Source organism: Fukomys damarensis, unplaced genomic scaffold, assembly GCF_012274545.1.
Source record: "Fukomys damarensis isolate Sample0158 unplaced genomic scaffold, DMR_v1.0_HiC HiC_scaffold_37, whole genome shotgun sequence".
Classification (NCBI taxonomy): Eukaryota; Metazoa; Chordata; class Mammalia; order Rodentia; family Bathyergidae; genus Fukomys; species Fukomys damarensis.
The window spans coordinates 28,233,937-28,248,824 of NW_022900949.1; the positions used below are offsets into that span (position 1 = coordinate 28,233,937).

The window sequence follows — 14,888 nt, forward strand, 5'->3', positions numbered from 1 at the left end:
TCATGATCTATTTTCCCTCTGAAGGGACACAATACTTATTAATATATCAATCCTCTGAGAAATCCCACAGCACAGAAATCCATTTGTCTCTACTTAATCCAGAATTTCCCAAAGTTAGTTGAGTGTAGAATGGTTTTCTTTTTCAAATAACACCAAATACTAGGTGTTAACACCAAATCCACTTTGGGGCAGACCTTGGCAGCTGGAGACAGACCCGGCATACAGCAATTAATGCTTTCCCTTCTGAGTTCTTTATCAATCCAATTTCTCCCAAAATTGAGAGCCAGTTTTTACAACAACATAAAACAGGCAGCTGCTTGGAGCCAGGCGTGGTGGTGCACACTGGTCATCCCAGCATTCAGGAAGCTGAGGCAGGAAGATCACCATGAGTCTGAGGCAAACCTAGGCTACACAGTGAGATCATTCCAGCCTAAACTATATAGTGAGACCCTGACTACAAAAAAAAGGGAAAAGGGAAAAAATAAAAGGGCAGCTTCTGACTTGCCTGAATTTCAGAGACAATAGATGATGATGCTGGCGGTGATGGTAACTAGCCCAGACTATACCTACTGTATGCCAGGTACTGTTCCAAGCACTTTAAGTAGGATAGCCGGCTTAGTTGTCATGGCAACCCTGTGAGGGACAGCTCTCATTATCCCCCCTTATACTTGTGGAAACTGAGGCACAGAACTATTTGTTCAAAGTCACAGAAAATAAGTGGCCAAGTCAGGACTAGGAAACAGAGCTGGGAAGTTTTAAATGTACTCTTTTCCCTCTGAAGCCATGATAATCTTAGTCTCTAAAATAGACAGCAGGTAGATAAGAGGAAAACGACCATCCAGGTTTCATCGTGTGGCTAAGCAGGGCTGGAAGGGATGTGGCACGGACTATGGAAGGTTGGGGACAGGAGACACCCGGTGACCCCATCCATGCTAATCTCTGTCTGTGCCAGGGGCCAGCACTATCCTATCCTCCTGTGAAAATTCCTCTCCTACGCAGACAAGGCTGGGAGCATCAGACAGAAACACCTGTGGCTGCAGCCACTGCTTGCTAAGGTAGACGCCGGGGTCCTTCCAGTGGGCTAGGGCGTGGCTTAGTGGTGAGTACTTGCCTAGCGCATAAGAGACCCTTGGCATCCATCCCCAGCACTGAAAAGGAAAGAAAAAAAAGAAGAAGAAGATGGAGAGCACTTATTGACAGTTTCCTGCACGGCAGCTGCTTTTATGGACTTTTTAGACACAGTTCCACTTAGTCTTGTGAATGAGGTATCACTGCAGTCCTGGCTGTATACATGGAGAAAGGGGCACAAAGACATTAAATCATACTTTGCGAGGTCCCCTGTTAAATCCTGGGGCCTGCTGGGTGAGGTGGCACTTGGGAGGCTGAGGATCACTGTGAGTTCAAGGCCAGCCTGAACTACACAATACAATCCCATGTTGCCAGGGACTTAGCTCATGGTTCCGGTGCCTCACAGGCATAAGGTCCCAACTTAGATCCTCAGTACAAAAAAAAATCCCGTGTCAAAACAAAAACAAAGCCAAAAATCCTGGGGCCTCAGTTCAAAGCCAGGTGACACCTCAGAGTCCTGATGAGAGACTAGAGATGTATTAGGATGCTGTCAACCTGGCCAGGCTGGGACACCTGGACAGGTGAGCCTGTACAGGCCTGGCAGGGGCAATCAGACACCGTCCCGCTCCAGCCACAGGTGCATTGCCTGTGTGTGTAATGGTAAGAACCCCTGGCTGGGTGTGAGGGGTGAGCGGAAAAGGCATAAACTTTTAGAAAAAAGTTATAGACATTTTATAGGTCTTAAAAAAAAAACAGGTGATCCTTTTCCTATTGAAATCGAGCCTGGCAAGGTCACTGTTAAAGAATAAGAACTGTGAGATAAACCAGGAGAACAAAGCCCGCCATTCGCTCAAATGGAGCGGCGTTTATCTTGCAATGGTCTCTAATGTTTTTGATTTTGTCAGGATGAGCTTTCCCACAGAGCCCTAAAGTGATTACAGAGTAGCTCAGGGCTTTTAATAGCTTCCAACTAGCAGGCAGTGGGCAACTGAAAGCGGAGGGGGAGACTTCTGCTGCCCAATACAAACGTGCGCTCCTCATGGCAGAGGCAGGATGTACCCCAGAGGAGCGCCGAACTCTCCGGGTGGAGGGTTTGCCACGTCAGAGGCGCCTGTGTTTGTGCAAATGAAAACGGCTGATAATTAGTTGTGAACACCAGCAAAGGAGGAACGCGGAGAACATCACAGAGCCTTTATTTATAGCAGGGGCTGAACCCTACGGGAGGCTGTGTGAATCTGTGTTGTCTTTTGCAAGGGAATTTAGCAGTGTGCTGACACTTGGACCCACGAATTGATCTTACAGCAATACTTGCACGTGCGAAAAGGAAAAACAATAGAAAATACATATTCTTTTAAATTATATACACACACAGTGTAGCATTGAGTGCATGTGTGAAAATGAAAAATAGGGCTGCAGCACAGCTCAGGGGCAGAACACCTGCCTTACATGCATGAGGCCTGGGTTAGTGCCACAGGAAAATGGGGAAGAGAAGGTGGAAGGGGTGGGGAGTGGAGGGGGAGGAGGCGATGGAAGACGCAGAAGGAGGAGGAGGAGGAGGAAGGAGTCGTCTCGAGATAATGTGTATCCATCAATATGAAAAGGTTTAAATAATGTATGGCACATCTGTATTTTAGGAAAGTTTGCTCTAATAAACAAAATGAGAGCCACATATGCTAACAGGAGAATGTGTCCCTATTACAGGCTGGGGGCGCAGCTCAGCGGGAAGCGCTTGTCTGGTATACACAAGACTGAGCTCAATTTCCGACCCTGCAAAAAAAAAAAAAAAAAAAAAAAGTCCTCATAATTGGGGGAACAAAGCCAATTGCAGACTACGCTATTACATGATTCTATTTTTAAATGTTTCTCATGTTAATATGTTCATTAAAAATACCTGGAGGACTGTGTACCAAAGCTCAGCTGGGACTACCTCTGGGGAACGATAGGCATATTTTGTCATGTTTACGTTTTTATAAGCACAAATTCCTTTTGCAAATAGGGGGAATAAAGAGTTGAAATAGTTCCACAGGAAGGAGGAGGACTGCAAAAGAAAGCAGTGGCTGGTCTGTGGTTTACTCCGTCCTCAGGTGAGGGGCTTCACTGCAGCCCCCCAGTGGGGTGGCTGCCCCTCTGGCCCTGCAGGCGGGGTCGGCCACCCTGTGCTTCACCAGGTACCACTGCGTCCTGCCCCTGCCTTCCTGCTGTCTCCTGGGGAGCGTTTGTCACCCCTGCTCCTGATCTCTGCTGATGGCTTAAATATAGCTTATTTCCCATTTCCTCCTCTGTCTCCCAAGCCATTTCAGAAGCAAGTATAGCAGGGAGGAGCCTGGCCTGCAGAGTTAAGGGGCCCCTGGGTTCAAGTCCCAGCTCTAATGCTTTCCTGACCGTGTGACTGGGAAATGCGCTTCTCCTTTCAGGATCTCTGGTTCCCGGTGTGAAAAATGATGATCGTCTTAGAGAACGTGCCTCAACAGTACCTTTGGAATACTGAAAAGAGAAATATAAAAAGTGCTTCTTGGGCATAGCCAAATGCTTAACACGTGATATATTACTATCATTATTATTTCTAGTCCTAAATCTGGAACCCGAACTAAGCATGTGCTCCCTACTACCACAGAGCTACGCCCCAGGAGAGCCCCAGTGTTGTTTGTTTGTTTAATGCAACAACACAGTTCAGGCTAGCCTTAGCCGAAGCTGGCCTCAAATTCAGGGATCTTCCTCCCTCAGCCTCCCGAGTGCTGGGATCACAGGTGTGCACCACCACACCCGGCTGGTATCTATTATAATTGACACCATGGTAGAATCTCTCTCACCTATTTTCTTCCCATTGTTCAAACCTGGCTCCAAATCTGGCATGGTGGCCATCGTGTCTTCCCCAGTCCGTTCCCTCCCTACACACCACAGAGGAACAGTGAAGGTTCCCTCCCTGGAGGGACACCCATTCCCTCTAAGTGCTGGGCGCAGTGTTCCTTACTGCATATTATATTCCGATTTGCTGCGTCTCCTCCAAAGCCCTGGGGAATCACGAAGGTAACAACTCTGATCTATTCTTCGCAGGGTCCTCAGCACCTACCCAGAGTGTGAATTCCCATAATCCCTTTTCCAGGTGAATTAATTTCTTTCATCCCCTCTCTTCCACCAGGACAGCCATTGTGAGTTCACAGTAGCATTATGGTGAGGGCTTCCTAACAACTGGACTCCCTGTGTCTCCTCCCACACCCTCCGGGGCTACATGTGACCCTTACAGATCCCTGCTCAAAGCCTTTGGGGACAGAGCGGAATTACAGAAAGAGCTCAAGGCAGAGCCAGTCCTGAGTTTTAGCACCAGTTTTGCTACAGGCTGATATGATCCTAAGCACATTGCTTTACCTCCCTCAGCCTGGCTTCATCTGGAAAATGGGGCACCGTGAGAAAGTGTTAGCTCTTACTTCCTTCTTCAAGTGTTCGATTAATGAGTTACACCCTCAGCCTTAACCATCCTTCCTTCCTCCTTCCTCTCTTCCTCCCTGTCCCCCTTCCTCTCTCATCCATCTTCCCTTCCCTCCCCCGCTCCGCCTCCCTCTCTCCTCCCCATTCCCTCTCTCTTTCTGTTGTTTTGTTTTGACACAAGGTCTCACAACGTTGACCAAACTGGCCTCCAACTCCTGGGCTGATGCCCTCACCACCCACGCCAACTTGCTGTTTCCGGCCTGCAGCGCGCTCCTCCGACCACCAGGGGCCGCTGCGAAGCCCTTGCGCTCGCTCACGTCGGAGAGCACCCTCTCTGTGCGTGCGAGGCGCGTGCTGGAGGGAGGAGGGGCCGAGAGGCGGAAGCGCAGCCGGCGTGGCCACCGCCCCGCTCCCCGACGCAGGGCGAGCTCTCCGGGTCGGGTCGCCGGCAGCTCTGGCGGGTTCTCTGGGTCACACTTCCGGTGTGGGCAGGTCCCCACCCCAGTCAGCCGTCCCTACCCCGCCCTCCCCGCCCCATGGCGCTGCAGAGCTCGGGGGTGGCCTTCCGCAGGATCCTGTCCCACTTCCCCGAGGAGCTGAGCCTGGCTTTCGCCTACGGCTCCGGGGTGTACCGCCAGGCCGGGCCCAGTTCAGACCAGAAGGTGAGCCCGGCCCGGAGCCGGACCTACCGTGCACAGGCGGCGTGTCCTCCAGTCCCCTTGTGCCCACGTGTCACCGCGCAGAGCGCAGCCTAGTGTGACAACAGCTATGAGTCCCAACACCTGGTACAGGGAATGGAACCCAGGGCTTGGCCCTGAGCTGCGTCCCAACCCTCTTTTTGTTTTTGAGACAGGGTCTAACTAAACTGCCCATCCTGGGCTCAGATTTGAGATCCTCCTACCTCAGCCTCCCGCAGTGCTAGGATTACACATGCCCCACCATGCTGGCGGGCTTCTTCCAAATCTTAAGTGTCACCGGTGGTTTGTGGGTCACGCAGTGAGTGGACCTTAGCCTCTGGGTAGCCACTCCATCGTTTTTCACAGACGTTTCTCCCTTGAGCAGACCCGGAAATCCTCCAAGAAAAGACCCTTTCCTTCGTTCTTACTTCCCTACATTTAAATGAACAAGTCTGTTATAGTCCAACATTGAGATCCCTTAAGTCAGTCCAAAGCCTGGGTACCTTCGCTGATACCCTTTCCTTCCTCACCTCCAGTCCTGCTGTGGCTTCCTGTAAGATTTTCTCCACCCTTAATCTCTGCTGCCTCAGCTCAGCTCACTCCTGCAGGAAAGACTGCAGGCATGACCGGCACCGCCCTTTCTGGTCTCAGATGCACCACATAAGTGTGTTCCTTTCTAGCAGTGTCAGACTGCCTCCCTGTCCACAGGCTCCCCTGACGTGACTCCCTGCTCTGTCTGGTGCTTACCCATGTACTTCCACCCATACATTCTTCAGGATGTCGCCAGGAAATGGTCTCCGTGTTCTCTGGACCATTCATTCATTCCAAACGAAGTTACTCCGTTGTGCACTCTTCTTCCAATTTGGTTGAGTAATACATTGTGTCTGCTGCCCAGTAGACTGAGCTCATCCTCGCTAGGACCTGGCAGGGTCCTTTGAGCTACTGCAAGAGTGCTTAGTGAGTAGCTTATTTCCCTTTACTGACTGCTTTACAGAGTTTGCCCAAGTGAATTAATTTGGTCAAGGGGTGCACCTTTGCTGCATTTAGCTGAAGTTGTATCTTAAGGGCTCTGCACACAGAATTTGGGGCCTCCCTTCTTAGGGCTGCCACTCAGTAGCTCTGTGTCCTTGGGCCAAGTGCTTACCCTGGGCTTCGGTTTCCTTTCCTGTGAATTAGGCCTAATAGATGGGCCCGAGGGGTTGTTTGGGAGTTGGAATGAGTTACTGTGCATGTTATATGTAAAGCCTGTACACGGTTCTGACACACTACACGTTAAGTGGTGTCACTGTTGACTAGAAGGCTCTGCTTGGTCCCAAAGGCTCCCTCATGTTTCCAGTGCCAGGCCTAGATCTTGTGTTAATCACAGTAGCAGCATCCTCCAGAGCTCCCCTCCAGCTGCTTCTCTCAGAGGTAATGCTGACCTCTCTCTCTGCAGAACGCCATGCTGGACTTTGTGTTCACGGTAGATGACCCTGTCGCGTGGCATTCAAAGAACCTGAAGAGGAATTGGAGCCACTACTCTTTCTTAAAACTTTTGGGGCCCAAGATGATCTCCTCTGTCCAAAATAACTATGGCGCTGGAGTTTACTACAATCCACTGATCCTGTGTGACGGCAGGGTAAGTGCCTGGCTCTTTATCTTAATTTGGGTTGAGGTTCTACCCTTCACTAATGGGATACTGGTGAAATATGTGTATTCAAGAAGGCAAGAAGCAGCCTGGCTGGATGTCTTGAACCCAGGACAGTGCAAGGGGCAGGGCCCTCTCCTCCCCTTGACTGTGATGGAGGTTTGAGAAGGTGGTTGGATATGACTGACTTTCACCAAGTGGTTCTCAAATTGTAATCTGTTGCACACACAGACTACAGGTCCCAACACCAGAGTTTCTTATTTTCTGCTGGAAAATTTGGTTTTTTTGGTGGGGGGCTTTTTTGTTGTTTTGTTTCTTTGAGACAGGGTCTGCTATGTATTTGAGGCTGGCCTTGAACTCACTGTGTAGCCTAGGCTGGTCTCTAACTCAGGCCATCCGCTTGCCTCAGCCTCCTGAGTGCTGGGATTGCAGATGTGCACCATCGCGCCTGCTCTTGTGCAGTCCTGGGGCCAGACAGGAGGGCAGAGGTCGTCACTGTGCACAGCCTGCCACTGCCACCACCAAAACGCAGAGTGTTGTTCTTCTTCTGTAATTAATTCTTTTTTGAGACAGGGTCTTGCCATGTAGCCGAGGCTGGCCTCCAACTCACTTGGATCCTGTCAGCCTCCTGAGTACGAGGACTACAGGTGTGCACCACCACACCCCACCCTCTGTGGTTAATATGCAGATTTTATCTGTGGTAATTTTCAAACAACATTACAAGCTCCAGTAAGCCAATGTTTGGGCATCACTGTGCGTCACTGGGGCTTTATGTTTTATTTTTTATTACGTATTTACAGCCCAAGGAAGCTATTTTGATACTGAAATTTAGCAAAGTGAATCTAAAAACATTTGTTTACACAGATGGGACTTTGTAACCTGGGAAATCTCCTTTCAGGGTTAATGCATACTGTTATGTACATGAACTTGACCGTAATTCTGTCTGTTTAGCATTGAGAAAGAGGTTTTATTTTGGGGTGTTGCTTTGTAATTATAAACGTTTTCAAGAGTGAACAGCAACAGAGAAATTTACTATGTGGAGGATGTCAGAGAAAACTTTTAGAGAAACTTTCTGTACTTTGTAATTAAAGGGACACTGGCCGACCGGACTGCAGTTCTAAGGGGCGGGGGTTACAGTGGGCTTCCAGTGTCACCTTGAGCTTGAACTGTTGGGCACAAGCAGTCTTTCTGCCTCAGCCTCCCAAGTAGCTGGGACCACAAAAGCCTGGAACTGCAGCCAGCCCTACCACCCAGTTTAACTCTGCCATTTCTGGTGACACGTTAAGCGTGTTATTCTTTCTGGACCTCACTTTCTTATTTCTGAAATGAGGAGCATTAACTACATTCTTACCTCTCAAACTGTGAGGAAATTACTGGTTTCTTCCCTTGCAGTCTGTGAGGACCAGGACTGGATTTATCCAGGAGCCCCTCTGCCTTGACATCACTTGGACCTACATTAACGTCCTTACCTAACCTCACGTGCTGCAGGGGCCAGGCTGGTCTTGGGGGTTCTGTTGGAGGAGGGGCTTTCACAGGTAGAGGTTTTTGTTTTTTGAGACAAGTTATTGCTATGTCTTTCAGGCTACACTTGCACTCACTGTGTAGCCCAGGGTGGCCTCAAACTCAAAAAGATCCTCCTGCCTCAGCTTCCTGCATGCTGGGTCACAGGTAGGCGTTTTGAGCGGCTGTGGAAGGCAAGGTGCTACTCTGGTCAGGAATTTGATCTGTGTCTGTGTTAGTTAGTTTTTTTTTTTTCATTGCTGAGACAAAGGAAAAGGTTTATTTAGCTCACAGTCTGCAGAGGCTTCAGTCCATAATTGCCTGGCTCCAAGACAGGGTGACACGTTGGCGGAGGGGCACCAGTTCATGGAGAACCTAAGGTTGCAAAGCAGCAAGGAACCTTATGAGCGTCTTTCTGCCCCTTTTGTCTTCTTCAGACTGCTTAGGGCTGGTAGTACTCATAACCTTAATCCCAGTACCCTCAGGCCTAGCCCCACCTTGAATCAGTCACACACGCTAGATTCAGCCACCTCTGAGAAAGCATGAGGCTTTGGGGGACACCTGAACACCAGCCATAACAGTGTCCTCCTATCTTGTACTTGTGTAAGCAGCAGCCTGGGATTTTGCTCTTTTTCATGTCCATTTCCTTCTCTTCAGCTTGTCAAGTACGGGGTGATCAGCACCAGTACTCTGATTGAAGACCTGCTTGGCTGGAATAACTTGTACATCGCTGGCCGCCTCCAGAAACCGGTGAGTCCATGAGCCTATTTCTGGTGGCCACCCCACATGGCCTCGTGCTGAGCCCTGGTCCTGTGACTGCCCCAAGATGGGACTCTGGCAAGTGGAAATGAGTGTCATGCCCTCATCCCCCAAAATCCATCAGCAAATAATGCTGTGTGATAGCGTGACACAGTAAAAGCTTGTGTGGTCTCCCTCACAGCCTCCTAAACCCTCGGCATTCCTGATGGGCTAACCAGTGCCTTTCATGCACATCTGAGTTCCTGTCTATACTAGTGAGGTGTCTTTGGTATGCTTTGTTGGCTTCTTCTGTTTTGCTTTTTCTGGTACCGGGGATCGAACTCAGGACCTTGTGCTTGCCAGGCAGGTGTGGCACCACTGAGTGACATCCCCTCCTTTTGTTTTTCTTGTGCGGAACCCAGGGCCTTGCCCATGGTGGGCAAGCATCTACCAAGCTGCACCCCAGCCCTGGGTGACCCTGGAAGGGTCATAATAGCTTCAGGATAGGATCTGGTCTCCAGGGGAACCAGCCAGTGAAGAGAGGTTTGAGCTCCTCCACCCAGTAACCGACTTAAGCCCAGGTAATGCACCCACCCTAAAGCAGCATGGCTTGGGGAGTGTCTGTGCTGCTGGTCCATCCCATGCCTTCCTGAGCATGGGGAGCCGTTCTGCTAAGACCACCTGGGGGCCTGGCCCGCAGGAAGCCCTGCTTACAGCTGCTCAGCCCAGAGGCAGTTGTATGTGGCAGAGCTTTCTTACCTGTGGGTCGGAAGGCCCCGCACAGCAGCTCTGTGAGGAATGGGGGGTGGATGGTGACGGAAAACCCCTCACCTGGCATCAGAGGAGGTGCTGGGTGAGAGACAGGTCCTGGTCCCCTCTCTCACGGGCCACCTTCCTTCCAGAGCAGCAGGGGTTCACCCAGCCTGGCCTTGCCTCTGGCCCCTTAGGGACACTACTGGGGGAGACTGGGGAGGAACTGTCCCTGGCTGTGATAGAAACAGAAACAGGGAAAGGTGGGAGGTGAGGATTTGCATATCCCGCCCCCGTTCTTCCTTCCTTCTCCCAGCTTCCTGAGGAAGGCTCTTCTCTTGGTGAAAACACCACGTCAGGGCATCAGCGCTGATCTCACTTCCGTGGAAAACTCGTTGCAGTGTCCGAGAATTTCAGGCTCCAGAGTACTCGGGTTTTCTCAGGTGTCCCCTGTAAGGGTGACGGCTTGCTGCTTTTCTATAGTCGGCAGTGGAGAAAAAATTAGAGATTTGCACAACCTTAGCTCGCTTGGCTTAAGAAAACCTCTTTATTGCTGTGTGTGGGTCAGGATTCCCTTGCCTCACAGCTTGTAGGGAAAAGGAAGCCCAGGGTGGCTGCACAACGGTTCAGGCTAAGGGCGGAGATTCCAGGGGACATTAAGTCCCTGGCAAAAGAATTCTGCCACAGGCGCCCGTACATAGGATAGAACCAAGATCAACGTTAGTGCCGCTGCTGCACAGGGCCTATGTACTGTGGGGCTGCCACGGGGCTGGCTGCAGGGCAAGGACTGGTGCGGCTGGACAGTGGACTACGGCTAGTGGCCAGTGGCTAGGCAGCTGGTAGATCAGGTGAGCTGAGCTGAGCAGCTGAGAGTACACACAGGTCAGGCGTTCTCCCACTCTGGGCTGCCCGTGTCCCAAGTGAAACTCTCCAGTTTAAACTGGTGACAAGACACACCTAAGATTCAAATTCAGGCTGGAAAGCTGGGCATGGTGCACACACCTATAATCCCAGCACTCAGGAGGCTGAGGTAGGAGGCTCACCATGAGGTCAGGGCCAGCCTGGACTACATAGTGAGAAGCTGTCTCAAAAAAACCAAAAGCAAAGAAAAAAAAATTGAAGCTGAAGATGTGGCCTGGTGGTAAGCCCGTGCCTAACAGAAACAAGGCCCTGGGTTTCTCCCCAGAGCCAGCGCACAAGATAGTGTAGTTCATTAAAATGTCTGGAGACATGTGTATGCATTTGAAGAAGTTTGTCAGGCTGTGCCCTTCTGATATGTGTGGTCTACTGTTTAAATGTTTACTTCAGTAAAAACATTCTTTTTCTTGTAATTGCACCACCACACCAGCTGCAAGGTTTTCTTAAATTTACAAAATGTGTAAGTTGGTAGGAAGGAAAATGAATGTGGAGTTAGAAGCCTTGGGTTGTATTTATTTCTGCTGCTTATTAGCTGTTTATGTGAACTTGGCCAATGGACATTCCGTTCCTCGGTGACCTTGTCTGTAAAATGGGGATAGCAGGGCTGAGGAGTTAGCTCAGTGGTTCTTCCACCTGCCTCGCAAGCACAAGGTCCTGAGTTCAATCCCCAGTACCAAAAAAGAAGGATAGCAGTGCTTGCCGTGCCTGTGCCACAGAGGCGTTGACAGCCGGAAGAGAGCGGTGGAGCTGGAGAGAGCACAGATGGTTAGCTTGGAATGCCAGCTCCCCTGGTCCCTGCCCGTCCCCACACCTCAGGATGCTCTCGTTGATGTGTGAGGGTCTGAGAGGCCCGCACTCAGGCACAGAGTACAGTGTCCCCTTCTGTCTTTGGTCGCCTCAATTATTTTTAGATAAAATGAGGTTGAATTGAATGTTTTAGAATTTTTAAGGGCGGGGGATTTAGCTCAGTGGTGCCACCGCCTGCCTCACAAGCACAAGGACCCAAGTTTGATCCCAGATACAAAAAAAAAAACCTTGAAAAAAAATGTTAAAAACTGGACTTTAGAAACCTGAAATGCCATGAGGTCTTAGGTCAGCTCTGGAAATTACCTGGGGTTTTTTGGTTTCTTGGTTTGGGCTTTTTGGTGGTGGTGTAGGTTTTTTTTATTTTGTGTTTGTTTGGTCCTGGGTATTGAACCCAGCTCCTGACCCTCACCCCTGACCCCAAATTTTACCTCACACTACTCCTAAGATAAAAATAATTCAAGACAGGAAGGAGCAGCTATAGTCGTATTAGGCAAAACTGTGCACCTGCAGTTAATTTAGAAAAGAAAATATTAATGATGACTGATTATCCCTGATGCCTATGAAGAGTAGGCGGGGAGCTGTGGTATAATTCACTGGGACAACACATGATGATTGTGTGTGATTCCCTGGGCTCAGTCCTCAACACCAAAACAAAACAGAAGAAAATTTATGATGTCTTTCAAAAACCAGAAGTGATGAATGGTCATTTGCACCCTTCCCTGGGAATCGCTCTTGGCTGGGCCTCGGGGCCATCCTGATCGCCTGACTGCTCTTACCTCTAGGTGGCAGCAGACATCAGGCGAACCCACAAGTCTGATGAACCCGGATGGTGTCCTTTCCTATCTTAACTCTCTTTATTTCTCTTTTCTTTTCTCTTTCACAAAGTACTGGGAATTGAACCCATAATCTCACATGTACCAGGCAAGTGCTGTGCTACCGAGACACACCCTGACCCTTTTTATTTTTGATTTGAGACAGCACCTTGCTAAATTGCCCCAGCTGTCCTGGAACTTCAGAACCTCCTACTTCCGCCTCCCTCCTAGCTGGGATTGTAGGTGTGCACCGCCAACTTCAGCTTGGCACGGAGCATTTTGTACGAGAAAAAATAGGTAGATGTCTTAGGAAGGAATAATGGGAATATGAGTTTGAATTGTTGTTTCTGTTTTAAAAGGAGTTACATTGTCCAAACCTCCAGAATTATCTGTATCTTGATTTCTCAATCACTAGCAAGTTAAATCTTTAAAAGGCATTAAAGTGGTTTAAAAGACAAATATTTCTGGGAAAAGTTGAGTGCGGTTAAACTCTATCATACTTTTACTACCTGCTTACCTTGTGATTGAGGAGATATATCGATTTATGTCTAGGACTCCCCTAATTCCTGTGTCAGTGATTGTGTGTGTATGAGTGTGTGTGTATACACGTGCGTGTGTATATTGCTGGGCAGGTTACTACTGAGCCACAGCCCAAACCTTACAAATGCTTTTAGCATTAAGAACCATGGAATTTTAAGTATTTAATAGAACATGGTGGGTAAGCCTTTGTAAGTGTGGGGGAAAAAAAAGCTTTAAACTAATGTAATGGGTTTCCTGGTTAATGTAACATAACTTCAGATTTTTGTGACTCATGTTGTTTTGAGTGTTTGTTTTGAGATGATTTTGCTTGTGTGTATGGTTTTAGTCTGGTTGAATTTTCTTTTAGATGGGGTGGGTGTCACTCTTTTCCCCAGGCTGATCTCCAGCTGCTGGGCTCAAGCAGTCCTCCTGCCTTGGCCCCACAGCTTGCTTGAGTCTCAAAAGCATTCACTTTGACTGATATTTTTGCCACCTTGATTATACTGTATTCCTTGCAATGTATTTTCTTGGCTAATCATTCAGCTTTATTTTTTGTAACAACTTTATGGAGCTATGTATAGTTCAACCATTTAAAGCATAAGATTCCTTGTTTCTCAGTATATTTGCAATTGTGTAACTGTCCTGGGTTTGTAGCTTTAGTGATTTACATTTTGTAGTTAGAGAAATCCGAGGGGAACAAGATGCCCAAATGGCAATCAGGAAGCCTCCCTTCCTAGACTGAGCTTTGCCGGGCTGCCTGCCAACTTTGGGCTCCAGCCTTCAAAGCACAGAGCTGGGCCATTCCCTTCACTACCAAAAAGACACAGTTTCTTCTCGGTGCTACCAGGGGGAATAAAAAGACCCAGGCTGTTGTCCCTGGGTCCTGTCCAGCAGGTCCTGGATCTCCATTCAGGTTTCCCTATCATCCTCCAGGGAATGTCAGGCACAGTCCCTCTCCTGGCCAGAGTTCTGGGGAGTGGTTGAGTATGTCACAGCAAGGCAGGGTTGTGTTGTGTGTGATGAAGACTGTGTTTGCAATTCGCTGGTCTGTTGCTACCACCGACTCGGTGGAGCTGTGTGTGGCTTTCTCTCCGTTTCAGCCTCACAAATCTCTCCTTTGACAACCACTTCAAGCACTGCCCCTCCTTTCCCTCTGCAGTTCAGACTCGCACCCTGGCGTGGCACTAGTGTTATCTGTGCCATTCGGGCCGGGGCCTCTGTTCTCTTTCCAGCTGCTCTGGCTTTGCCCTCCACACACAAATCATGGTGCTTCCGAGACGAACTCCAGCCCACCTCGCTGGGCAGAGCCACATCACATAGTGGAGCCTTCCCAGTTCACACTTCTCCTTTGAGTAAGGACACTAGTGTTTGTGCTTTTTTTTTGTACCAGGGAATCAAACTCAGGTCCTTGTGCTTGCAAGGCAGGTGGCAGAACCCCTGAGCTAAATCTTCAGCCCTGTGCTTTCTTAATCTTAAATAGCAAACCAGCTGTAAGCCGGGCACGGTGGCGCATGCCGTAATCCCAGCACTTGGGAGGCTGAGGCAGGAGGATTGCTGTGAGTTCAAGACCAGCCTGGGCTACATAGTGAGTTCCAGGTCATTCTCAACTACACAGTGAGACTCTGTCTCAAAAAAAACCAAAAAAAAAAAAGCAAACCAGCTGCCATCTGACAGTCTAAGTGGAACAACTCTCTCGGAGAACAAGTGGGATTTTGGTAACGAGGAAAATGCTCCCAAATTGATTCTTTTCTCTGTGTCTTTGAAATGTTAGCTGTTTCAGAGTAGCTTCAGTGTTACCAGGTTTAAAGCCATGGAGATGAGGAGAGAGAGAGGAGGGCAGGGAGAGGTTGTAGGACTGTGAGAAGGACCTAGTGAACAAGGCTGACCAAGCAGAGGTGGGGACAGAGAGGCGGCGCAGCGCACGGGACCCTGGCCTGTTGTGCCGCTACTTCTCTTGAGGAGAACATTTAACCTCCCTGGGCTTCAGTTTCTCCACCAATAAAATGAAGAAATTGGACTCCTAGATCAGTGATTGCACATGGAACA

General features: G+C 49.2%; 1 protein-coding gene across 3 annotated transcripts in view; it reads left to right on the forward strand.

The window, feature by feature from the left end:
• Positions 1–4,874: 4,874 nt before the first annotated feature.
• Positions 4,875–14,888, forward strand: part of Tamm41 (TAM41 mitochondrial translocator assembly and maintenance homolog) — a 41,064-nt gene continuing 31,050 nt past the window's right edge. The window contains exons 1-3 of one of the 3 annotated variants that reach the window (XM_010631476.3): positions 4,875–5,156; positions 6,607–6,789; positions 8,956–9,048. In XM_010631476.3, coding sequence (XP_010629778.1) covers positions 5,031–5,156; positions 6,607–6,789; positions 8,956–9,048 — 402 coding nt within the window. In that variant the 5' untranslated portion in view covers positions 4,875–5,030. Of the gene's footprint in view, positions 5,157–6,009; positions 6,129–6,606; positions 6,790–8,955; positions 9,049–14,888 lie in introns of those variants that run through there. The other 2 variants (XM_010631468.3, XM_019208603.2) reach the window with 2 other exon arrangements.